Source organism: Microtus pennsylvanicus, chromosome 12 (genome assembly GCF_037038515.1).
Source record: "Microtus pennsylvanicus isolate mMicPen1 chromosome 12, mMicPen1.hap1, whole genome shotgun sequence".
Lineage (NCBI taxonomy): Eukaryota > Metazoa > Chordata > Mammalia > Rodentia > Cricetidae > Microtus > Microtus pennsylvanicus.
The window spans coordinates 60,390,469-60,417,428 of record NC_134590.1 but is presented as its reverse complement, the minus strand read 5'-3'; the positions used below and the strand labels follow the sequence as shown (position 1 = coordinate 60,417,428).

Sequence of the window (26,960 nt, the reverse complement as noted above, 5' to 3'; positions counted from 1 at the left end):
GGTTGGGTGTACCTGTGTTCTAGAACTCCCACAGGAACACCTATGGAGAGAAGATGCTGTGGCTCTGCTGTGGCGCTCTGCCTGGCCTCTCCTCACTGCGACCATACTCATCCACTAAATGTCCAAACATGTGGAAAGTGCTCTGCAGAGCAAGTGCACTCTTGAAAGCACAGTGGAGAGCCATGTGCAGGATGGTCAATGTTTCCAGAGCTGCTTAGAAGGCAGCCCCTGGGAACACGGCTGGACACTCACAGGACAATCATGAACTCTCACCCAGTAAGCAAGTGGCTCAGGCAGTCCACATGCCAGGCAGGTCACATGGAGAATAGGGACCTGTCCTCCTAGAAGTCACATGGTAGTATCTCTTACCTTTCTGGGAACATAGTTAAGTGGGATAGATTTGGGCTTGGGTCTCCACACCTGGCTCTGAATTCCTGCCCTGCCTCACACACTGGAATCAAGGGATGTGCTTATTGCTCTAGCTCTCTAAACCCAAGAATACCTCCAGTTCTTTCAACACTCACATAGGTGATGCGCCTGTCAGAGCCCATATCACCCAGGCTACTTAAGTATCAATGTCATTTCTAAATTTTGTATGCTGTCCTTCAAAACTGCCTCAGTGTCTGATGATGTGGATTGGGAGGCAGGTCTAAGAGGCTGAGTTGGGGGCACGGGCAGTGTCAGTCCAGTTGACAGCAAGGCTGCCTCTAGCAGACTAACAAAGTACCCTGTAGGCTGTTGCCCAGTCTCTTTGGTTTGGTCTGTGCCTCTGGCCTCCTCTGCTGGTAGCTGCAGGACAAGGTCAGGTCTGTTACTCTGCTGTAAACTAAGGCTTATCATAGAATACAGTTACTGTACTGCTGCTTCTGGGAGGTTTCCTTTGTGCCTTGCTTCTCAGGCCCACAGCATTCTCAGACATCTCCCATTCTTTCCCATGTTTCCTATGCTTCTCAATTTGAAGCCGTATCAGTCAGGAAGAGGTGACTGGCCTGGTCTCCTCATTGTCTACTTTCTCCATACCAAAAGACTTCATAGCTGTGTTAAGTATCTTAAGCTTCTCTTTCATGGAGAACTCACTGGACTGGATAGTCCCCAAGTATGAGATGGGTAAACCCCAAGCCCAACTCGGGAACACCCAATATGAAAGCATATCCTTAACTTCCATTTGAACATGGCACAGTGAACTAACTCAAAGAGATCTGGGTCTAAAGCTACGGTAAACCATGTGACTCCACATAAGCCACTGACCTACCCCAGCCTCAGTTTCCACACTGGAAGACCACCTACAGTAGCTGATTATTAGATTTCCTATACTGGTGGGTCCCTCACCTTCTTCATTCCTCTGCTCTTCCCAGAGCTACAGCTGCGTACTCTAAGCCTTCCATTAAGATTGTCTTGTATTTATTGACGTGGTTAAAATGTAAGAAAGTAGCTTGTCTCTTATTTGCTGTTTTTCTGCTGTTGGATCATCCTCCTGCATGATTTCTCAATGAAGCCCAATACCTCACAGCCCAGACTGTCTTCCAGAACATCAGTGCTAAATGGCAGGCAGTCCCTTACTCTGAGTGAAGCAAGTTGTTCAGCACTTGCTCGTTAGCATGCTCTCCCAAATAAAAACACATTAGTAATGTGGATACATGCTTCCAGAATGACAGCTCCAGGCTCCACAGACCATGCCTTCTAAAGCACCAGTCCTGTGAAGACAGAAATCACTGCTACCCCATTACAGCTGCACGGAACCACAAACAAGACCAGCAGAATTTCACAGCAAATTCTGCTAACCTACAGAGTTGAAATCAAGTATAGCAGTTTCAGTCCCATACTGTACAGGGTTCTCTTATAGTTTTATGGATTAGAATCTGTAACTTCTACAGCAGAGCTGGAAAGGAAATGGAAAGAAACTCAGGTAAGGTATCAAAAGAATGGCTACTGATAACAGTATATTAAAGAATCAAGGATCAGCTTCACACTTTAACGTCTGAAGGTTTAAAAAGTCTTTATAAAATTTAGAACTGTCAGTCGGGTGTTGATGATGCATGGTTTTAATGCCAGCACTTGGGAGGCAGAGGCAGGCAGATGATCTCTGTCAGTCTGAGGCCAGTCTGTTCTACAGAGAGCATTCCAGGACAGCCAGGGCTGTTACACAAGAAACCCTGTCTCAAAAGACAAAACAAACCAACACCAAAACAAACAAACAACAAAAAACAAAACAAAAACAAAAAACCCCGAGAACTGTCAGTGGTAAGCTAGGAAGCAGACGACCACCGACTGAGGAGCACACAGAGCAGGTGCTCACAAACTCTTGCCTTCAGGGCCAAGAAGCAGAACAAGATTTTAAAATCTAAACCAAAATGCTGTTTGCTCTAAGGCCCCAGTGAGGATGACAGTCCCCATCTTTGAACACAAGAGGACTTCCAGAGTACCTCCAGCTTTTACATCATCTGCTCTTTAGAAATGGCTCAGATCAGGAGCGAAGCACCCACTGGATGAACACGTGCTGCATGCAGGGAGGACAGAGGTCTAGGGCACAGACTGTATACTGCTGGGGTGGTACAGAGAAGACAGCGAGGAGGAAAGGTTCAATCTGGGGCAGCACACAGCTCAGGGGTTCGGTGCCTGTGGGCCCTAGGTTCCAATCCAGCACTACCTTCCCCACCCCTCAAAACATCTGCTATATGTGATGATAAAACAATACCAGTAGCCAAGCACAGTGACACAAGCTCGTTAACACTAGCCACCAAGAGGGTGGTATAGGAAGATGCCCAGTTTGAGGGGAGCCTGTTCTACACAATGAAATTCTTTCTAAAAAAAAAAAAAATAAAACATAAACACCAACAAAAAAGCAAAACAAACAACAAAACCACAATCAAAGCTTACAAAAAGGCAACTCTGTTTTGCTTCACTCTTCAATAGGGAAATGATATGAACCATTTACCATTGCCACAACACAAACATCTACAAAGTTCACCCTTGAGAACTGAGAGCTTTGAGTAACAACTACACAAAATCAAAGTACTCTATGATTGTGTTGGGCTGCAGGCTGGACTTGCCTAAAGGCACAAGAATTCACTAAGCATGTTTCAAGGTATGATGACAGATGAGCTATTAATTCTTTCTGCCATCAACAGACAGAAGAAAAGATTTTAACCTGAATTAAGTTCTCTAATGTTCATATTGCCTTATGTTATCTTTTAAACATAAGTAGATTTTGTTTTCAACACATAGGAAGATATCCCATTTATTACTGGACCATTTCCTTTTCTCTTCAGATATTTGTGAGTCTTCAGTAAAATCTAAACTCTGATGATTCAGGTCAGAAGCTTGGAAGGTTCTGGGTTGAGCTTCTTGAATACTTTTCATTAATATCACACTGTCCCTTTAATAAGAAAGGTCAAGCTTTCAAAGCAGGGCTTGAAATAGATACTTTGCAAAATGGTATTTTGCTTGCTTATTTATTTATTATTATTTTAAGGATAGTCTTACTCTATAGCCCAGCTGACCTGAGACTCACCGGCTTCCTGCCTCAGCTTCCCAAATGCTGTGATTATAGACATGGTCCACCATGCCTGGCTGAAGCAGACATTTTCATCTATGAAGTATGACTGGGGAAGGTCATTAATCTGCATGAAAATTACTGTACAGAAAATGTTTACATTTCCTCCTGGCCAGGTCCATAGCTTTTGTCAAATACCAGAATCTAAGACTTCAATCTAGTGACCCAATGCCTCATCATGCAGGCTGGAGAAGGTACCACAAAGAATAGGTAAGAGCCTCTGGAACACACTTTTAATCCCAGCACTTGGGAGGCAGAAGAGGTGGATCTCTGAGATTTCAAGGACAGTCAAAGCTACTAGGTGAGTAGTGAGATACTACCTTAAAAAACAAAGCAAAACATAACACACAGAGAGAAAGAGAGAATATACAAGAGGTGGAGAACACAATGGAAAGGTTGGAAGATGCATTATTAAGACAATATCCCAAAGCTAACAATTACTAATAACTAAGAATGAAAGAAGAGAATGGCTATAAGCACAAAATTTTAAACATTTAAAAGAAAGCTGTAAAACAAATACAGAATGGTGCTATTTACATGAGACTGAAGAACATGTGAATTAATCATAAGCAGCAATAAATGCAAGCATGGGGAAGGGAGAAGAGGGCAAAAGGTTCGAGCCCCTTTTACTGCCCCTCATCCTGCTCCCCATACTGTAACCCCACACAGGCTTATTTTTATGTTCTCTGCTCACTGAACTTGTAGGTTTTTAGAACAGCCTCTTCCACTTGTTTCCTTTCTCGGGTCCTCACTTTTCAACATTTGAAACATCAGAAATTTTTGCAGAAACCTCAGATTTTCACCTTTTCTGGAAAGAGAAGCTCCAGGCTACATAAGCAGCATGAAAGCATTCTACTATTTAAGGCTTTGGAGGCCCACAAGCAACTCAGCTAACCAAACCTGGTCATGTAATCACCTGCACCTCACACTCTCAGGGAGGTGTCCCACACTCCAGGAGTTCTTCATTCCCAGCCACTCAGATGGATGCCTTCCTGGGATTCCTTTCCCTGGAAATAGGAAAATACTCTGAAGGTGCTCAGACCACAGATCTTTGTCATACCCTGGACTGTTTGCCTTTTCTCTATCCTACAAACAATTTGGTCAGCTCTGCCTTCGATACAGAGTCCAACTAGTTCTTATAATCTGCCACAGGGTCACTGTGACAGCTGTTGCTTCATTTTGCTTTCTCAGACAGTCTCACTGTAGTACAGGATGCTCTCCAACCCATGCTCCCCAGCCTCCACACAGGTTCTTATTTCACTAGTTTGCACTCTACCCCAGCTAGCCAGCATCACCATCGTCCAGTCTCTAGGCAGCAGTCATAAGCTATAATCATCATTTAAGTCATACTGTTATCATCCTCTTCTCCAAACCCTCCAATCCTTCAGAATTTCTCAGAAGAAAGCCAAAGACTCTCAGAAAGCCCATTCATGTATCACCCGGGCGCCTAGGAAGAGAAGGCCACGCTCCAGGCATAGTTGGCTGGGACAGCACAGCAGCTCTGAGTGTTCTCAGGTCCTGGACTTAGTGGTTGTGGTCTCAATTCCCACCATGTGAAGAAAGCATACAGACAGGCACTTCACACTTTTGAAATGCTCACCAATTCCTTCACAAGCTCCAATCACTTTATCAATCCACTTCTGTGACCGTCTAATCACACCATCTTTCTCTGTTCTCTGTCCATCACCATACTTCATCACAGTACAAGTGGACACATTCGCAGCCTGTAAGATTCTTTTTCTAAGTGACCAGCACTGGATACTGCAGCAATCATGCTAAGCTGGAGCTGGAATGGCCATTCTTTAACACATTTATGCTAAAGCTGGAATTCACAAAGAAAGGAAAGATCCCCAAGTGGAGAGAATGGCAATGGGAGACTTTAGGTCATTGGGGACAATAGCTTTATTTGATGTTCACAGTTCCTAGTTCAGGACCCTCTTCGGGCCTTTACACTTTCAGCCCACGGTTTCAGTGAGACATTCCTATATCTCATCCCTATATATACTCATTTTTCTTAAACTAGATGAATGATGTTCTTGCTTTGAGTAATGCAATGGTACCTATGATAAAGAACCATATATTACGGACTGCCTCTGGAAAGTACCTCAGGAGATCAAATGTGTGAATAAATTTCCCAGGTTAGCAACACTATTTTACAAAGTTTTGGAGCTTTTGGAACATGGTACTTAGGAGCAGGCCTTTGAAGGCTTCTAGCCTGGCCAAACCTCTGCTCTAGATCTCTGCATCCCGATCCTCCAAAAGCTAACAAACCAAGCTTCAAGTTCTCCTGACCCCACAAATCTCCTCCACACCATGCCTCTGCCGCCATGATGAACTGTAATCTCCAAAACCCTAAGCCAAAACAAATACTTACTTCCTAAAGCTGCTTCTGCCAGTATCTAATTACAGGAGGGAAGTCACTAGACTATCCACTGAAGCTACAGTTTTTAAATTCCTGTGCCCAGTGGATGTGGTGTGTGAGCAACAACTTTGGGCAATTTGGAATTAAAAAGTCAAAAGGAAGGAGGAGAGAAAAAGAGCTCGGAAGAGGATTTCCATGACAAGAGAAGTTTTTAAGACTGAATATTCTATTTAGTTCTAGAGAAATTCAATAGCATCTATATTCAGAACTCAGCCTGATAGGCACTCCAAGGTAAAATAAAATAAAATAAAAGGAAAGAAGGAAGGGAGGGAGGGAGAGAGGGAGGGAGGGAGGGAGGGAGGGAGGGAGGGAGGGAGGCAGGGAGGCAGGCAGGCAGGCAGGCAGGCAGGCAGGCAGGCAGGCAGGCAGGCAGGCAGGCAGGCAGGCAGTTCATTCTTGGCTCCAAAGAGCACAGTCAAATTAACAATCGAAATCTAGGGTTAGAGGTTGTGACATAGAGTGATGCACAAGTATGGAGGATACCCAGCAGGAAAGCAGGTTACACAGACAATTGGGAGTTGGCTAAGATCACAGTGGGGGGTGGGGTAAGAAGACGGTGTGGACTAAATAAGTATTAAAAGCCCCTGCAACAGATGCAGTCAGATGAGTAAACTCCACAGTTTGAAGCAAACTCTAGCACAGTATTAGAGCACAGGACCCTTTGGCTCAGGAAGGAAGTTTGAAGGTTGGAACCCTCTCAAGTCAACCTTCCATTATAATAGTGTTTAAAAACTGTACCATCTCACCGCACAACCATTTCAAGTAGTTATAATTTCAGAGCTTTCATCGTAAGAGTGGTGACAAAGTAAGAACTGATAGTATTTATTTAAACAGATGATCACTTTCTAAAGCAAATTTAGTGTAGACTGTATGTGACATAAAAAGCTTAAAAATAAACTAATTTTCTAGAAAAAAAAACTAAAAACAAAAAAAGATCTGAATCTTAAATATTGTGCTCAAGGCATAAGAAATATTAACCTACTTCTAGGAATATATCCAAAATAAGCACGCATATAACATAAAGTACCATATACATAGTATTCCAATCAGCACAGCAGAAAATCAAGAGTAAGTAATCTAGCAGTGACCACTATGCTGTTGGAATATTATTTGATGAAATGCATTTAAAAATAACAACAGGATTTTTTTTCTTTTTTAAAGACACAGGGTTGGGTATAGCTCAGTAGCAGAGCTCTCACTGAGCAGTCAAGAACCTGAGTTTAAAACAATGTGGTATTCATTAATTAGAGTGCTACATGCAAAATATATTTTATAAAACAAAATGTAAGGCCATGCATGGTGGTAATGCCTTTAATCCCAGCATTCATAAAGTAAAGAAAGGCAGATCTCTGTGAGTTTAAGATCAGCCTAGACTACATACTGAGTTCTAGATCAACCAGGGCTACACAGTAGGGCCCTATCTCAAAGCAAACAAAAAACAAAAACAAAGCAAACAAAATAAAATCTCAAGACTTTATTTTTATTTATTTATTTTATTTATTATAAACTGAAAAAGTTTATAAAGTAAAAATGTCTACCTCTCAATAGTGAGATAAGTAGTTTATTTCTAGGTTGTTTTTGTTATTGCTGCTGTATAAACTTCTAAGAGTAACCCGCTCCCCCTAAGCATTAGAAAACATAAACTTACTTCATCAGAAGCAGAGCGCAGACACTGGACAGCAGCCTGCTTTTTCATCTCCTCTAGCGTTAGATCTGAGCACTTCTTCTTACTCCTTCCCCATTTCTTATAAGCTCCTTTCTCCCAGCCCAAGATGTCATTCTCCTGCAATGAGATTTCACCAGGTTAGATGACTAAGACTGGAGAATCAGTTTAAGGAGCCCTGCACACAACTGGTTACACATACATTTCCTACCAATACTCAAAATGAGCATTCACTGGAGTCTGCTTAGATCATTCATCTTCTCCAGAACCTACTTGCAGTGGTAAGATATGCCAACTGGCAAATCAACTCATGTTTGAGCGTAAACAGAAATGCAACTGAAACCCAATATAAACTCTATACTATACACTAAATGTCTCCCATAGTTTCTGCTATAGTTTCAGTGAGTATTCAGGCTATGGTAAGGTTTTATGGCTTATCAGTTAAATGGTTAAATCTTCATTTTTCTACCTTACTGCCTAAAGAACACCCAACAAGTATAATGCAGTTTACAGGGATTGCCAGCTTATCTTCCCTGGCTTATATACACCAGCATAAAAATCTAAACACAATTTCAAAAGCAAGAAGGTGGGAAGGGACACCAGCTACTGTATTGTCACTCAGTAAAAACAAAAATTGAGTGTGCTTCAGTTAGTCTTCCCATGTGCTTTTAAAGAGCACTTATGAAGTCACAGTAGGATCTGCATAATTTTGTATCTGACCATTACCCACTTTACAAATTCTCTGGCTATATCATAACCCAATATAAGTTTACTTAATTCTTTCCCTAAAGCAAAAACTTACAGAATTATTTTCTATCACCTTGCTAGTCTGTTTTGCTTGCAAGTCTTTTATTTGATAAAGTGATTAAAACAGTAGAAAGACAAGGATGTGAAAAGACTTGGCAGGGCAGATAATGACTGAATAAAGGAAGTTACTATTCAGAAGGGCACTGGTCTCGGGAAATAGAGAAAAGCAAATGAAAGACATGGGATATTGAAGGAAAAGAACCACAACTATAAATTCCAACCATTTTTTTAAAGAGCAAAACACAAACCATCAACCGTCAACCTAATTTTCACTTTGATCCAAAACACAAAAATAACTCTTTTGCTGCCAAATATGAGTGGAAGCAGATGACCCCTTTGTGCCTCTCACACTCAGAACCTGTAATAGTCATCTGCTGGACAGATTTTTAGAACTCATTTTTTTTTGGGGGGGGGGTAAATGATGTTATTTTCATTTTCCAAGGAAACAATGCTGCTAGTCAAATGAGAATGATCAGCGTTTCCATTTATTGACTGTGTTTAACTAGACTACATCTGAGACCCAACACTTCTTATCTATGATATATTCTAGAGACAGATTGTGTTCTGTAACAAGAACAAAGGTCAGAGCCTTAACAGTGTTGACTCAAAGCTTCTTCAATAAAGAGAAAATACTCTAAGCTTCTGTGGTTCACAGTATTTTTTTTTTTAAAGTGAGGCTGGAAAGATGACTCAGTGGTTTACAGCACCGGTTGCTCTTCAGAGGACCTGGGTTCAATTCCCAGAACCCACATGGCAGCTTGCAACGCTCTGTGACTCCCAGTTCCAATGGATCCATTACCTTCCTCTGGACTCTGTGAACACCAGGCATGCACTGATGCACAGACATACATGAAGGAAAACATCCATTCACATAAAATAAAAAGTTAGAACAAAAAGAGCATGCAGGAGAGTCACTTGCAAATTACTGGAAACGATGGAGCTTAGTTCTACCCAGGCTGAGGTGAGATGCTCTTAATGAGCATCCAGACCCTGAAATCTATTACAGCTCAGCCTAGGTGACATGCACTCAGCAGTCTGTACAAACTGCAAACTCACAAGGACATGTGGTCTTTATGAAGTACAGTTTGACAGCAAATGTTAAACATCTTAAGCATGTACTTTTGATCTCATAAGTCTACTGGGAATTCCTGAGGAACTGATCACTAATGTAAACGATTTAGCAAATCTATGTTGAATATATTGTTGTCAATAATGGCAAACAAGGAGATGATGTGGGATTCCCCTCTGTATGCTGTGAATGTTTTATTACCATTGGTTAATAAAGAAGCTGCTTTGGCCTATGGCAGGGCAGAATATAGCAAGGCAGGAAATTCAAGCACAGACAGAGGAGGAAAGAAGGCAGAATTAGATGCCAAGTAGCTGCTGAAGGAGAAAGAGGTAACAAACCAAGATCCTCATGGTAAAATATAAAAAAATAGAAATGGGTTAATTTAAGATGTAAGAGCTAGCTACAATACACCTGAGCCATTGGCTAAGCAGTGCTGTAATAAATATAGTTTTGTGTGATTATTTCCATCAGGGTGGTTGGGAAACAAAGGTACAGTCTCCATTTACAAGGAGAGATAACCTAAATGTCAAATAGGATAACATGGATAAATAAGTCATGGTCATGCAGACATAGGACAAGACAGCTACTAAAGAAATTTGAAGTGGACTGGCATGGAATGCTATGGTAATATAGTAGTTAACTACAGTATGATATTATTTTAGTTTCTCTTTCTCTCTCTCTCTCTCTCTCTCTCTCTCTCTCACACACACACACACACACACACACACACACACACACATCTGAGAAGAAATGCGATGAATATGATCCCAAGAAACAAAGTAAGATTTTTATCATTTATACTGTCTTAAGAGTCATACTCAAAGATCAAAAGAAGCATTACACTCAAAGCTTGAAAGTTGACAGAATTAGAGGCAGCCTGTGGATCTCCACCTGAACCTGGTACCTGGCAACAGCCTCAGGTTTCCTGTTTGGCAGGGCTTTGTGTGTACCTGGAGAAAGAGTAACTCTCTTACCAGCAGGTTTTCCCTTTGGCATTAGGCTGTAACAAAGAACACAACATAAACTCCACTTGTTGGGAGATGTGCAGTCTAGCAGGGAGAAGTGAGCCAACCATTCTGGGATGGCAATCACTAAGGAAATACTGAAGATGGATGTTCTCTTCTTGGTCTGGGAGATAAACAAAGGTTTCCAAGAAGGAATGGTCACTAAGGCAAATACACAGACTAGAAATCTGGCCAGTTGAGGGGGCAAATTATGCAGAAGAAACAGTGGGCTTCACAAGGCATAGAAAATACGTTCTGTAGAGAGTCTGACTGAAAATAGTTGAAGGTCAAAAGAATACATAATTTAAGAAAATAGTATAGAAAAATTTCTAAGATTTTTACTGGTAAAAATTTAAATCTAATTAAGTAATGAGACTGTGTAATATATCTATACTAGTGAGAATGGGCTTTGTAGGCTGGGCCATAGCTGCAGGGCTCTAGCACAGAGGTCCTAGATTCCATCTCTCCGCCAAGTATGACTAATTCTTTGGGAGGAGGATAATATTTGACTGATTAGGGTTCAAAGTTAGCATTTCTTACTCAAGAAAACCAATAAGTCAATCCAGGCACGGTCATGAAGGGCTGTGGTCCCAGATACTCAAAGGCTGAGGCAGGAGGATGATTTGAACCTAGGAGTTCCAAGCCAGTCTAAGTAAAATAATAAGACCACTACAAAAAAAAGCAACTTATTCCCAATTATTCAGTTGTTAAAGTGAGTTTTTTTTCTTTACAGAAAAACCCAAATCTAGCAAGAAACACATAAGATGTGCCATCTTAGATGCCAGGTTTCATGGCACGTAACTGTAATCTCAGTACTTAGGAAGCTGAGGCAGAAGGATCATGAACTTCAGGCCAGCTTGGACTACAGTGAGACTGTCTCAGAAACAAAAGGAGCACCAGTGAGATGGTTCGTCAGGTAAAGAAACTTGCTGCTAAACCTGACAGCCTGAGCTAAATACCTGGGACCACATGTGGTAGGAGAACCAACTTCTGCAAGTTGTTCTCTGGTTTCCACACATGTATTGTGACACACACACACACACAAATAAATAAATGAACTAAGTACATACCCACCTACACACATAAACAAACAAACAACAAAGATCTAAGTACATACCACACAGACCACCTTTTAAGATCAGGTGTTAACACTGATATAATTCACATTGTAAAACTTTTGTTTAATTTTGGTACTAGGAATAGAACCCAGGCCCTGCACATACTGCCCTTTATGGGCGCCACCACTGCCCAGCTAATATTTTATTAAAATCACTGAACTAATCATCAGATTTTTAAAACAGTATATCATAAAAAGACCTAAAATACTTTTATTTTATACTGAATATAAATGTCCTTCCCCACTGTTGAGTTAATGCTGAGCTGGCCTGAGGGGAAGTCACCAAGCTGCACGTCCAGAAGTAGGGCTGGTCCTTGCTTGGTTTGATTCCAAGCTCTGATGGCACTGGGGCTTCTCCTCTGCTTCTCCGGCTGCCTCCTCCTTTCAACTCGGTTTTGACCTAGCTCCTCATAGGGGTAGAGGTTGATGACACTGGGCATCATGTTCTCACACACCATGCAGAACCGTGGAGTGCTCATTTCTGGCTGTTCTCATGCCTCTCTTGAGCAGATCCTTGAAGGTGAGCCCTGCAACTTTGCTTTCAGCCACCTAGGGCCTGAAGTGGGTAGTAGTGTGTGTGCTGGGGGAGAAGGGGAACACAGTCTCATTCAGACTCACTGGGCTTCTGTTCTTTAGGAGGTTGTTAACAAGATGTGGGAGGCAGGGGTGGATGCTTAGCAGCAGACAGCAGTGACACCAGCTGTATTTTAGAATACCATGTTCTTTTTCTTTCTTCAGGTCCCAATCTCATTTTGATAGAAGACAGCAGGAAGAAGTCAATCAAAGCCCTAACCTTATGTTACCTCACCAGTGTATCTAGAAAAGCAGCTGCTAAAAAAACAAGATGATTACCTGGGGAGTTCTTCTGTCTCATCTGCTTTTGGAACTTGATAACTGTGTTCTGTCTTCCAGATTAGGACTTTGAAGAAACATACCTGATCTTATTCAGTGTTAACCAGTTGACTTTTAATGGAGCACAGTTGATAAAAAGATAACAAGTATGCCTCCATGAGCTTTCTGTTGCAGTGACAAGTAAACACATACACACAACCCCTGAGAAAAATCCTGAAAGAGGGAAAGATTATTTTGGCTCATAGTTTGAGACATTTCAGTTCATAGTGGGCTGGTTTCATCGGTTTTTGTTTGTTGTTTGTAGAGACAGGGTTTCCTCTGTGTGGCCCTAGCTGTCCTGCAACTCGCTCTGAAAACCAGGCTGGCCTCAAACTCAGATCTGCCTGAGTGCTGGGATTAAAGGCATGTGCCACCACCATGTAGCAGGTTTCATTGTTTTCACACCACATGGCAAGGTAGAGAATACAATAAAAGAGTATAGCAATAGGAAGCATCTTACATACTAGCATCTGGGAAGCAGGGTAGAAAGAAGAGTAAGGGCAATGGGGAAGCAGCACGGACAAGATATACCCTCAAAAAGCACACCCCATTGACCCCCATTCTTGAAATAGGTTCTGCTTCTTCATACCTTTGCCCCACTTCAGGCCCTAGGTGGCTGAAAGCAAAGTTGCAGGGCTCACCTTCAAGGATCTGCTCAAGAGAGGCATGAGAACAGCCAGAAATGAGCACTCCACGGTTCTGCATGGTGTGTGAGAACACGATGCCCAGTGTCATCAACCTCTACCCTATGAGGAGCTAGGTCAAAACTGAGTTGAAAAGAGGAGGCAGCCGGAGAAGCAGAGGAGAAGCCCCAGTGCCATCAGAGCTTGGAATCAAACCAAGCAAGGACCAGCCCTACTTCTGGACGTGCAGCTGGGTGACTTCCCTTCAAGCCAGTTCAGGTTGGACTTCTAGGCACTCATAAATGGAAATTATGGCAGAAGCTAAGATGTCTAAAAATCCACTAACTTCTCATCCCATTGTTTAGAAGAACTAATACCTGCTGCTAGAAGAAACAGGAAATTCTACACAAATGAATTTTTAGCTAGACCTACTTCTACCGTCTACATCTTTTTCCCAGCAGTGGTTGTCTCCTCAGTGGCCCCTTAACTTCAGTAGCCCAAAGTTTGCATCCCCACTACCATGAGCTCTGCACTGTTGGCTGACGGAATGCTGGTTTCTTGTCTCGAAGATTACACTGCAAATCCACAGCACAGCAGGTTCTTCCGCATCTTCTGCTTGCTCTCAGTTCCCAGCTCCATCATTTACTCACAACATTCCCCAGCTCACACATGGGTCCCTGGTATCCCTGTCCCAAAATTCTGTCCAACCAGTGTTGTGTTGCTCTGCAAACTGTTAGATGCCTTTTAGGAACTCATCCTTGGTTGTTTCTGTGCCCAATACTGTGTTAGGCACGTATTATGTTATAACATTTAAGTAAAAAGTAGAAACTGAATCTTCAAAATGCAATATTTATCATCAAGACTTCTTTGTTCCACAAAAATATTTTTAAACACATGCAAAAAATGTAAACAGGTTGGAGAAATGTTCAGTGAGATTAAAAGTCATTACTGCTCTTCCAGGGGACATGAGTTCTATTCCTAGCACCCACATCAAGTGACTCAAAACCACATGTAATTCCAATTCCAAAGGATGTCTCTAACCTCCTCAAGCATCCATACTCACGATGCAAACACACACATACACAATTAATTAAAAACAATTTTTAAAAAAATGTAAACAAAGGAGCTACAAAAGTGGTTCAGTTGATTGAGTGCTTGCCTAGCATATAGGACATCCTGGGTTAAATTACTAGCATAACACAAACTAGACATGGTGGTACCTAGCACTTCAGAAGTTCAAGGTCATCCTTGGTTACAAAGTGAGTTCAAAGTCAGCCTAGGTCATATAAGTACACGTCTTAAAAAGAAAAATAAGGGCTGGAGAGATGGCTCAGTGGTTAAGAGCATTGCCTGCTCTTCCAAAGGTCCTGAGTTCAATTCCCGGCAACCACATGGTGGCTCACAACCATCTGGAATGAGGTCTGGTGCCCTCTTCTGGCCTGCAGACATACACACAGACAGAATATTATATACATAATAAATAAATATAAAAAAAATTAAAAAAAAAATAAGTCCTTCTGGTGTCGTGGGTAGAATATGGACCCAAGCTCATGCTATCAGCATTAGTACTGAAGCTGCTCTGACATGCACATTCCTCACATACATGTCTCTGGTTGTAAACATTTTCCATTAACACTACATGCTCCTGCAAAGTAATTTTACACCTAATGGGTAGTTTTAATTTTTTAATAATTTATTTAAATTTATTTATGTGCATTGATGTGAAGGTATCAGATCCCCTGGAACTGTAGTTACAGACAGTTGTCAGCTGCCATGTGGGTGCTAGGAGTTGAACCTGGGTCTTCTGGAAGAGCAGCAAGTGCTCTTAACTGCTGAGCTATCTCTCCAGTTCCAGAGGTAGTTTTAATCTGAAACAAACATTTGTTTCTGCCACCTTCACAGGGGGTTGACAACTGAATGCTCTTGAAGAAGATCCCAGTTTTGATCCCATCATCTACACTGAGTAGCTCACAAACTGCCTGTATTTCTTTCTCCAAGGGCATCTGCCCAAACATGCCCATAAATATATACACATAAATAAAGCATAATGAAAATAAATCTAACAAAAATAATCATTTTTTTATTTGACCTTCCTCCCTACAAGTCAAAGTATCCTCTGCCTTACCAGGGCTAAGTAGAGAAGTATTTTTGGTGACCAGGAAGATGCTTAGTGGATAAAGAAGTTGCTGTACAAGTGTGAGGACCAGAGCTTAGATTCCCACAACCTATGTAAAAAGTTGGCTAGGCATGGCAGCTAGCTATAATCTTAGCACTTGGGAGGCAGAGACAGAGAATTCCAGAGGTAAACTCACGAGATGAACTGGAATTGGCATAACCCAGGTCCGATAACACTGTCACAATAAATGAAGTGGGGAGTAGCTGAGGAAGGGAATCTGATGTCACAGACCTCTGTCTTTACTCACACACATTTGAATATGCACACACACAAAATGCCCCCCCAAAAAAATAGTATTTTAGGGCTGCCTATTTGCATATAGATCCTCCTCATAACTCTAGATATAGTGTGCTTTCCCCAGCTTTTATCTGTTGTGTAGCAATAAACCAGAACCTGGGAAGACGATCAAATTTGGATGGTGACTCACTGTTTCTCTGATCTCTGACTCCAATTTGTTGCAATGAATAAGAACCCAAAGAAGACTTGACCACATCTGTCAGAATCATGTATATGTACACTCTCCTTTGACTCCATCTGCATGTTACCTTGTACATCCCACAGCACTTGTTTCATAAATACCTTGCCTTAGAAAATGTATTGCTGCTGATAAAATCTTCTAGATTGAGAATTCTTTTTTTTTAATTTATTATTTATTAAAGATTTCTGCCTCCTCCCCGCCACCGCCTCCCATTTCCCTCCCCCTTCCCCGACCAAGTCCCCCTTCCTCGTCAGCCCAAAGAGCAATCAGGGTTCCCTGCCCTGTGGGACTAACAAACAACTAAGAAATGAGAAGTTAAAGTCTTACCAAAAACAACCCATTCCCTATGAACTGAAGTAGCTATGAGAAACTTTCTCATTTCTGGAATGACCATTCCATGTTTGCAGAGAGAACATCTTACTTGCCTCTCAAGAATCTATTTTACATTTTCTAGAAAGACAGTAATAAATTAAAAGGCTGATCCTAAAGTAACACATCAGATAATTATAAGCTTTTCTTTTTTGCTACTGTTGTTAGTTGGTTGGTTGGTTTGTTTTTTGAGACAAGGTTTATCTGTGTAAGAGTTCTGGCTGTTCTGTAACTTGCTTTGTAGACCAGGCTGGACTTGAACTCACAAAAAATCTGGCTGCCTTTGCCTCCCCAGTGCTGGGATTGAAGGTGTAAACTGCCACAGCTGTCGCCACCACCACCCAGTGATAAGGTTTTCAATCCCTTCAAAACCTTACTAGAGCTGGATATGTTGGCATATGTATTCCCAATACCTAGAAGACTGAGGCAAGATTATCAGTTCAGATTCAAGGACAGTCTGGGATATCAAAGTAAAACAAAAGATAAACAAAAACACAAGACAAAACTTTATTTGACCTAGTTCCTAGCCATGGCAGCAAGTAACCTAAAAGCCAGAAAAGTACAGATGTATCCCAGCCCAAGGATGCCAACAGCAGCTACGAGAAAACAGGCTCTGGGCAAGTGACGTATGAAAATATTAGGAACCTCAGAGAAAGTCTCTGTATTATTTACTGGGCTCTAGGGCTTTGGGGGAGGGGTGGAAGGGCAAAGCCAGCTTCTTGTCAATAAAAGTTTGTTTCTGCTATCAATGTTAGGAACAATGATTTAAAACAAAATTACTCACAAAATACCACTTTCTTTGGACTAATAATTTTTAAAAACTACAAGATTGTACGTAAAGTTTGCACACAGGGTCAGCTAGAGCCCACCTTTGTGCTTGGAAAAATGTCTCTCTAGAGGAGCTGGCAGCAGTTCTTGGAGAGTAAGTTATTTATTTTTTAGAATCAACATTTGACTGGCTTCTGACTTTAAACTCAACACATCCATCAAATAAAATGTTTGATGACAGACTTAAAACTGACACACAGTGATGGCTGGTAAAGTTATGGCTTAACAGGATTTTTAAGGGTACTGATTTGTTTGGTGTTCTGTGATTAATATCATTTGTAATGTTTTTTTAAAAATTGTCTTGTTTTTACTGCACTACACATTTTTCTCCACTCCTCTCCTCCCCCCCCCCCTTCCCTTCTACCTTCTTCAGTGACCCACACGTTCCCAATTTACTCAGGAGATTTTGTCTTTTTCACCTTCCTATGCAGATCCATGTATGTCCCTCTTAGGGTCCTCTTTCAGATAAATACAGTATTTACCTTGGAACAGAAGGAAATAGAATAGACTTGTGACTAACTTTCCTAACAGTAGAAACCAACATTTAGGGCAGTGGTGTGCAAAGGTGGCAGGTCATCAATGTATTCCCAGTGCAGATGAGTCACAAGTCCATGTCAGAATGTAAGCATCAAGGAGAAAGTCTATGAAGTTAACAACTGAACCAGACAGTGATATTTTACAACAATCTTGTTATTGACAGGAATTTTGAAATTGAAAATTCCTCATACTACACAATGATTACTTCTGACTTGGAGTACTGGGAATCTTAAGAATGTACTCCTGTGGGGCTAGAGAGATGGCTCAGTAGTTAAGAGCACTCTTAACTCTTGACTCTTGCCAAGAATCCAGGTTTGGTTCCCAGTATTCACATGGTGGCTTACAACTGAGGATCAAAGTTTTTGACCTCCATAGGCACCAGGCATGCACATGGTGCACATATATCCACACAAGCAAAACACTCACACACATAAAATAAAAATTTTTTAAACCCTTAAGAATGTACAAATAAAAGGTTGGCAAGATGATTCAGCAGGTAAAGGTGCCTGATGTTAAACCTGATAACCTGAGTTCAATGCCTGGAACCTACATGGGAGAAAAAGAATCAACTCCTATAAGATATCATCTGATCTCCAAACAAATGCTTTGGCAATGTGCCCTTCTACTTCAAAAAAAAATAAAGAATATACAAATACCAAGTTAGTCCTGATTCCCAAGAGGCAGGCCTAAAGGCACATCTGTGAGGGATTGTCTGGATTAAGGCACCTCTGAGAATGTGAGAAGGATTCTCAGGTGGATGTGGGAAGACCCATCTTCATTATGAGTGGCACATTCCCAGAGCAGAGTACCCTGGACCATACAGAATGGAGAGGGCAAGCTGAGCACTAGCATGCATGCACTCACTGTTACTCTGTTCCTAACAGGATACAATGAGACCAGTTTTCTCTTGCTCCTGCAACTGTGACTGCCTTATTATTATGAACCATAATCTGAATTTCTGAGCCAAATAAACTTTCTCCCTTAAGTTAAACTTCTGTTGGGGTATTTAATCACAAAAATAGAATATAAGTAGACACAGCCATCAAATGTCATAAAGCACTTAACACATATCAATACCTGTTCCTGAAGGTCGTAGTCATAGCTGTCATGCAGCAGAAGACTGAGGATATACCGCGAATAAATCATGGCATCAATGCCACATTTCTCGAGCTCTTGTCCCAGCCAGGTTTGCACTGGGCCCAATGCATGAAGCAGAGACATGTCAGAAACAGACACGGGGCCTGGATAAGAACGTGAGGTGCTTTCAGATGGCAAACCATCCACAACAGCTGTACAGACAGGGCGCATGAACTTAGGTTGCTGACATCCTTAAAACAAAAAGCATTTTCTACAGTGGATGTTCTGTTGGTATCCGGAGAGAATTTCACTCCAGCAGAAAGGAGAGGAGCTGGACATGGAGGACAGGCAGTGACCGCGCAGCAGTCAGCTCTCTACAACACAATTTCCCTCTTCAGGCATGACCAGTGAGTCAATACCATGATAGCGACACAAATGGAGATGCAATTTTCAACTTTCATTTCACATTGAGGCCAAATGTCAGTCTCTGGCAGAACCTACAGAAACAAACAAACAAAAAATGAGTCACATGTAGACACAAAGTTGTGAGACGACTTTTATCTTGATGTACTAATTAATTATTTATTTAGGTTTTTCTTGACAGGGTTTTTCTGTGTAGCCCTGGCTGTTGTGAAACTCACTCTGTACATCAGGCTGGCCTCCAAGTCAGAGACTCACCTGCCTCTGCCTCCTGAGTGCTGGAATTAAAGGAGTGCACCACCACTGCTCAGTGAGGATGATTTTTAAAAGAAGGCGTTCCTCCTTTTAAAAATGTAACTGATAACTTGTAACATTTTTCCTGTGGAGTGGTTTCAAACTAAGTGTAGTTTAAACTAATTTTAAACTATGTGTAGCATTTTAAACTAAAGTGACACTGTAAATTTAAAAATTTGATATCATCTGGAATGAGAATAAGGGTGACTGATCTCTGCTTATGTGCAATGACACTAATAATCATTTCCTATCTCAAGAGACTGGACTGGTAAAATGTTTATAGAAAAATCTTTAAATTTAAATTCACAAGTCAGGCCGGGCGGTGGTGGCGTACGCCTTTAATCCCAGCACTCGGGAGGCAGAGGCAGGTGGATCTCTGGGAGTTCGAGGCCAGCCTGGTCTATAAGAGCTAGTTCCGGGACCAGCACCAAAGCCACAGAGAAACCCTGTCTCGAAAAACAAAACAAAAAAAAAATAAATAAATTCACAAGTCATTGTTATGTATTTAGTATGGCTAAAAACTAGGTATGATAATCAGGAATTCATAAAGCTGGAGATGAAGCAGACTTCCTGTTTTACAACCACAGATGACACTGTCAGATCTGCTGTGGCCTCTCCTAACTGGACTTCTGATTCACTCTTCCTTTAATACCATCCCCAAACACACTTTCAATGTCTAGTAATGCCGGGCAGTGGTGGCGCACGCCTTTAATCCCAGCACTCGGGAGGCAGAGGCAGGCGGATCTTTGTGAGTTCGAGACCAGCCTGGTCTACAAGAGCTAGTTCCAGGACAGGCTCCAAAACCACAGAGAAACCCTGTCTCGAAAAACCAAAAACAAAAAAAAAAAAAAAAAACAATGTCTAGTAATGGGTTTATTTGTTCATCTTTTAGGTTTGGGTTTTTTAAGGCAGAGTCTAGCTATGTAGCCCGCTAGGAAATAAAAATGAGGGGAGCAGCATTGATCAGCTACTGAACTTCAGCCCCCAAGCATGACTCAGAGCAGCATCTTCAGTGAAAGGTAGACAGACATTTCTTACAAAGACGTACTCCTGAGTTTCCCAGGTGTCAATAAAATTTACACAATTCAATATACAGAAAACAATTCTAATTGTTAATAAGTGTTTTGCTACTTTCAAAAATCCTCACAAGGCCGGGTGAGGGTGGCACACACCTTTAATCCCAGCACTCGGGAGGCAGAGGCAGGTGGATCTCTGTGAGTTCGAGGCCAGCCTGGTCTACAAGAGCTAGTTCCAGGACAGGAACCAAAAAGCTACAGAGAAACCCTGTCTCAAAAAAATCCAAAAAAAAAAAAATCCTCACAAAAAGAGGACTTCAAAAATCCTCTATTAAACTATGAAAGGTAATTAAGTTAAAGCAAAGATTTTTCTGCATTTTTCAATCAGCTGATATTTTCCAGCTGTCTCTCAAAATTACAACATTTTCCATAGTTTGGTTCCCAGGCAAGATTTCTGACAGACACCAATAAAAACATTCAGTCCTAGCACACTTGAAACAAACTGACAAGTTAGTGAAAAAACAGCCAAGATTTGAAGGGACTTGAACAGCTGAAGGAGAGTAAGGGAATCCAGGAAGCAGAACTCACAGGGCATTAGAGAAAGGTCTGCACAACAAAGAAACACCAGAGCTGGGTGTGTAGAAGTAAGGAACTATCCAAGGCCAGGGCTGGGAGCACAAAGATCCTTGTGCTCACAGACAAGCATTAGGGAAACCTAGAGTGCTAAACACAGTGTTGTCTTTTCAAAGGGAAAAATGCACAACTTGTTTGCTGCCCAGAAGATAGATGGGAATGAAGGTGGCTAATAGCCTTGGTCAGTGGTTCTCAACTTTCCTAAAGCTGCGACCCCCACCATAAAATTATTTCATTGCTTCATCATAACTGTAATTTTGCTACCTTTAATATCGTAATCTCTGATATGTGACCCCTGTGAAAGGGTCCTTTGATACCACCCACTTCTCCTGGTCTAGGTAACCCCTGTGCTATCTGTAGGGCCAGGACATACCTGACTCCCCCAAGCTCCCAGAACCAGGACCAAAGATGGCTAATGAGCTAAATGATCTCTATGCTATCTGTATGACTGAAACCACACCAGATCCTCCGCTAGGCCCTTAAGATAACACTTGTAGCCTATATCTCTAGAACCATCTTCATGGAATAAGCGATAGTACTTGGAGAAGAATTTTGATGTAATTATGTCTCCCTGTGCACATGGGATTGTGTTACACCAGGAAATATTTTACCAAATTGTGCTGTACTTAACTATACCTGCAATAAACTGTCGGGGTCAGACTTTAGCTACCGAGTCATGCTGAATGGTATTTCCTTCTTGCCTCACACAGATTTACTCTGTCAGCTCTGGTGGTAACAGAGGCCCCCAATGCACAGGATGAATCCGTACCTGATCCCCCACAGCAGCAAGCAGTACCTCCAGCCAGGTCAGGAAACTCACAACTCAGCAAGTCTGGTCTTTGTATTTGGGAAGAATTAGCCATGGTCTAAATACTGGTCTGGTCCTGCCTAACAAATCTTCTGTTGGTTCTTTTTTGGGGATGGTGACGGTGGTGATAGTGATGTCTTGAAACAGGATCTCGTGTAGATCAGGATAGCCTGGTCTTGAGCTGATCCTCCAGTCTCCATCTCCTAACCTGGCACCAGCAACCATGACTATCCCCAAACAAATCTTACAAGACCCCAAAGAACCAAACTGTTCTTTGGAGGCCTAAGGAGATAAAATTTACAATGTCTGACAACTATTCAAAACAGGAGATAAAAATGAGAAGAAAAATAGGTTCACTTAAATAGACTAAAACTTACATGCATGTGCACATACACACCCTATGTGTTTAAATAATTAAATTTCAAAATTAATAGGAATTAAATGAGCAAGACATTCAAGCAACTCCAAGTGCATGAAACATGAAGAAAATGGCTCAGCACAATAAAATAATTCCAACCTGTAACCAACAGAAAAATCCTAAAGCGGCCAGAGTAAAGCAGAAACATTGTGTTCAAATGTAAGGACAGCCTCCTGTTTTGGTTGGAAACCATGTAAGTGAGCAGGTAATGGAGCAAGACTTAGAACACCAAAGCACCCATCACCCTAGTACTCCACACTTACAAAGAAAGCTACCTTTCAAAGCCAAGGTGAAATAGACTTTTTCAAACATGTGAAAACTGAAGGAACTTATTCCTGACAAATCTGCCCTACAGGAAATATGCAAAGTTCTCTAGTATGAAGTAAATTAATTCCAGAACAAAATGTGGATCCATTTAAAGAAACAAAACACAAATGCCAGTTACATCTGTTTCATTAAATATCTTTAGGGACTAGCAAAATGGCTAAGCAGGTAAAGGCACTTGCATCCAAGCCAGGAAGACCTAAATTCCACCCCTGAAACTCACATGGTAAATGAGGAGAATTGACTCCTGCAAGTTGTCTCTGACTTCCACATGCATGCTGTGGCACACATGCATACGCATACACTCATGCACACACAAACTTGTATTAAAAGTTTTTGGATTGGGCTGGAGAGATGGCTCAGTGGTTAAGAGCACTGGCTGCTCTTCCAGAGGTCCTGAGTTCAATTCCCAGCAACCACATAGTGGCTCACAACCATCTGTAATGAGATCTGGTGCCCTCCTCTGGCATGTGGGCATACATGGAGGCAGAATGTTGTGTACATAATAAATAAATAATTAAAAAAAAGAAAAAAAAGTTTTTGGATTTAAATATCTTGGGGGCTGCAGAGATGGCTCAGTGGTTAAGATCATTTGACTGCTCTTCCAGAGATCCTGAGTTCAATTCCCAGCAACCACATGGTGGCTCACAACCACCTGTAATGAGGTCAGATTCCTTCTTCTGGTATGCATGAAAACAGACTATTCATATATATAAAATACATGAATAAATAAATATTTGAAAAATTAAATATCTTGCTGAGCATGGTGGTACACGCTTTTAATCCCAGCACTTGGGAGGCAGAGGCAGGTGGATCTCTGTGAGTTCATGGCCAGCTTGGTCTACAAAGAAAGTTCCAGGACAGCTAGTGCTATTATACAGAGAAACCCTGTCTTGAAAAATATCCTCCTGCTTGCATTGCATGGTAAACACTTTATTAACTAAGTCACCTTCCTAGTCCACAGTATCTTTATGGCATGATAATACAGATAATATGTGAACTGTCCCTAGACTCTTCTGTGTTCCAGTGCAGCCATTCACAGAGTAGCAAAGAGGGACAGATATAAGGACCTGGCTACTGTGGCGGTCAGTACACTTACTTTGGGAGAGTCCTACTAGCCCTAGAATATTTCTTTCAGCTCCTTTACCTTACATGCTTTCTGTACGTTTTACAAAAGAGCTTTTTAAATAGGAGTACACAATTTGAGCACCTGAAAGCTTAGCATCTCTTTACATCATGTGCTAAACATAGCATGCAAATGTTTTGCCTCCTTCCCAGCAGCACTGTCAAGCCACACCATTATAGAGTGTCACTGCACAAAACAAACCAGGTTAAAATCAGTTTCTTGAGCTGAGTAGGGCAGAATATGTTAGAATTGTAGTGTCCTGGAAGCTGGGCAGGAGACTCTAGAGTTTGAGGCCAAACTGGGCTGAAACAGTCAAAAACAACAAAAGGCAGTCTTTCTGTCACACTAGCCACACTTCAAGTGCCCAAATACTACATACATCTGATGATTACTGTGAGAATATGGGACATTCACGCTGACCAGAAGTTCTACTGGACACTGTCTTTGACTCACTCCTAAAAATGATCATTGCTAAGCTAAAGACTTGTTAACCTTTGTAACAGTTACAAATCCCTCTTCCATGAAGACAGGATAGAAATCATGCTTTATCGGACTTAATTCCAACAGTCAAATTAAACTACAGCTCAATGTACTTGTGGATGGTTCAATGACAAGGTCAGACTCTAAGGGACAGCAAGAATAAATTAAGCTTATTTACAATGTAGAAAAAATCAGATGACGAGGGTAACCAGGAAAAAGGGTTCAGTTAAAAACAGGTACACAATGCTGTAGAGGGACAACCCCCCTAAATTTTAACGTCTTAACTCAAAAGGGCTACAACTCCCTCACGCCACATGTTTCATCTAGCTATGGCAGGAACGCTCAAGGCCATCACCACCAAGTGTGATCCACCTGGGACACAGGTAACAAAATAGTTACCATCTGGAACCCAGCTAATATAGGGACTGAAGAAATCAAGTATGTTCCAAAGTATGCCTTGACACTCTGAAAGCTGCTTCTCGGATGAGAACTGCTCATAGTTAGTTAAAGAAAACCCCTTGGCCTCACTTTAACAGGAACAGGTGACACCAGTCACAATGACTTCGAGGGCAAAATAAGAGGATATTAGTAGAAAATATTTAACATTGTTAAAAATTATCACTCTAGGGGTTACAGAGATGGTTCAGAGGTTAAGAGCACTGGTTGTTCTTCTAGAGGAACCAGGGCTCAATTCCCAGCACCCACATGGCAGCTTACAAGTGTCTGTAACTCCAGTTTCACCCTCACACAGGCATACAACAGTCAATGCTCATAAAAATGAAAAAATGAAAAAAAAAAATTAAATCATCACTCTAGTTAGATGGGGAAAGTTTTAGTAGCACAAATGAATTAAAACTGTAAAAGAAAAGTGATTCATAAGAGAGAAAAAGTAATTATTCTTAATAAGGTTTCAAACAGTATGAGTACTGTTAAAATGCTAGTCCCATAAGCAGTGGGAGTCAAGCCTCCTGTCTCCATTACTCCTCCAGGTCATCATCTGCCAGCACAGGCAGTCACCATCTTTAGCACACTGAGCCACAACATCCTTTAAGACTACTTCCAGCTTCTAGGGTAGGTTTCGTCACAAACGAGGCTGCAAGGCTTCCAGTAAAAACTGTGACACACTCCATGTCCTACTTATTAGCATAATGCTTAGGCCTTAGCAGGTGATCAAAACTACACTGCACTAATGATTTCCTAAGTCCAAACACAAGAGAATAAACTCCGGGAGCGAGGCTTGGGAAATAACAGTGTAGGAGCACTGTGAGGAAAACAACTGTGAGTTTACAGGTGTGGGTATAAGGCCTTCACCCAGGATTCTAACTCACCCTTTCCCACCTGACATGTATCACAGGCTACCTACCACCTGGCCCTGTGCACAGTACTGCCAACACAAAGACAGCAACCCAAAGGTTTTATCCCTCAGTACTTTCCAAACTCTTCTAGTAGGCTTTGGCTTCATTCCTCAGTATGCCAACTTCCACTTCCCCGTGAATCCTGCAGCCACTCTCTTCTATCTCATAGGCTGTTTCTGCAGTCTGTGTTTTAACTAGTCCTTCCTCATTACAAAGAGCATGCTTTTTGTTAACACACCTGGTGCTAAAAGGTCTTTATTACTTGCAGGTTTATTCCCATAATTATTTAACTTGGGTATCTATAGGACTTTTACACAAAGACTAGATGGATAGATGAATGGATGAATGGAGAGATGGTTCAGCAGGTAAAGGCACTTGCCACCAAGCCTTATGATGACTTGAGTTCAATTCCCAGGACCTACATAGTGGAAGGAAAGAGCTGACTTTCTCAAGCTGTCCTCTCACCTCCAAATGCATGCCCACACAAACATAAACACACATATAAATACATGTTTGAAATATAAATGAATGGAGAAGGAGAAGAAAAGGAAAAGAGACAGAAGAGAACAAAGGCAAGGATAGCTGAAATCCTAAGATTCTGGCTTTCAGAAACTACTTTTTTTCTGGGGGTGGGGGGGATCTGAAAATTCTATGCAGTGCCTGCCCAGCAAGCATGAATTGCACAACACGAAGCAGTTACACACTTGTAAACAAGCCTTGCTAGCTATCCCCAACTCCAGCACACTCTGTCCAACAAACATAAAGTGTGGCCATATATGAAGCAGTTACATACTTTTAAATAAGCCTTGCTTGCTATTCCTGACCTTGGCACACGATTTGAAGTAGACACTTCTCATTCTCTTTAGGAAGGGCCCAGCCTCCAAAGCCTATGTATAACCGAAAGAAGAACCATGAAGAATATACAGCCCAAACTAAAACTAGCACTGAAAACAGTAAAGCTGATTCAGTCAACTTGCTTCCTGTATGTATCTTAAAAAAAACTAAATACAAATGGACAGTTCTCTATACCTAGTTTTCTGCTCTATTCTATGTGTTAAGTCTTAGGAAATGAAAAAAGCTTATTTTTAAGAAATACAATTAAAAAACTAGTATAGGACCACATTCTTTTTTATGACAACAGGAAAAGCTGAATAAAGATTAAGCGACTATTTTTACTAGTCAGTAGCAGAAACAAAATGATAATCTATACTAGGAAGCATAGCCTCCCCACTAGCAATTAAAATTCTTTTCATACCAAAGAACTATTCTTAGATTACTACCTGATACTAACTTCGTAAATATTTTTATAAAATAGAAATGCTCAGCCCTAAATGGAAAACTATTATCAATTTTATCCTCCTCAGGCTCTGAGACGTCACGGTCAGAAAGTAAGAGCTGGATGAGATGTGCTATGGTAGGACACAGACATTGCACCCGTGAACTACCGTAGCTGTAGTTTCCTGCACAAGAAC

The 26,960-nt window shown here is 41.4% G+C and overlaps 1 protein-coding gene across 3 annotated transcripts in view; it reads right to left on the bottom strand.

Moving 5' to 3' along the window:
* Kiaa0232 (KIAA0232 ortholog) overlaps nt 1-26,960 on the bottom strand; it is a 62,056-nt gene that overhangs the window by 21,709 nt on the left and 13,387 nt on the right. For 2 of the 3 annotated variants that reach the window (XM_075943751.1, XM_075943752.1), the window contains exons 2-3: nt 18,615-19,111; nt 7,624-7,758 (exon numbers count right to left, since the gene is read on the bottom strand). In XM_075943751.1, coding sequence (XP_075799866.1) covers nt 7,624-7,758; nt 18,615-18,845 — 366 coding nt within the window. In that variant the 5' untranslated portion in view covers nt 18,846-19,111. Of the gene's footprint in view, nt 1-12; nt 145-7,623; nt 7,759-18,614; nt 19,112-26,960 lie in introns of those variants that run through there. The other variant, XM_075943753.1, reaches the window with a different exon arrangement.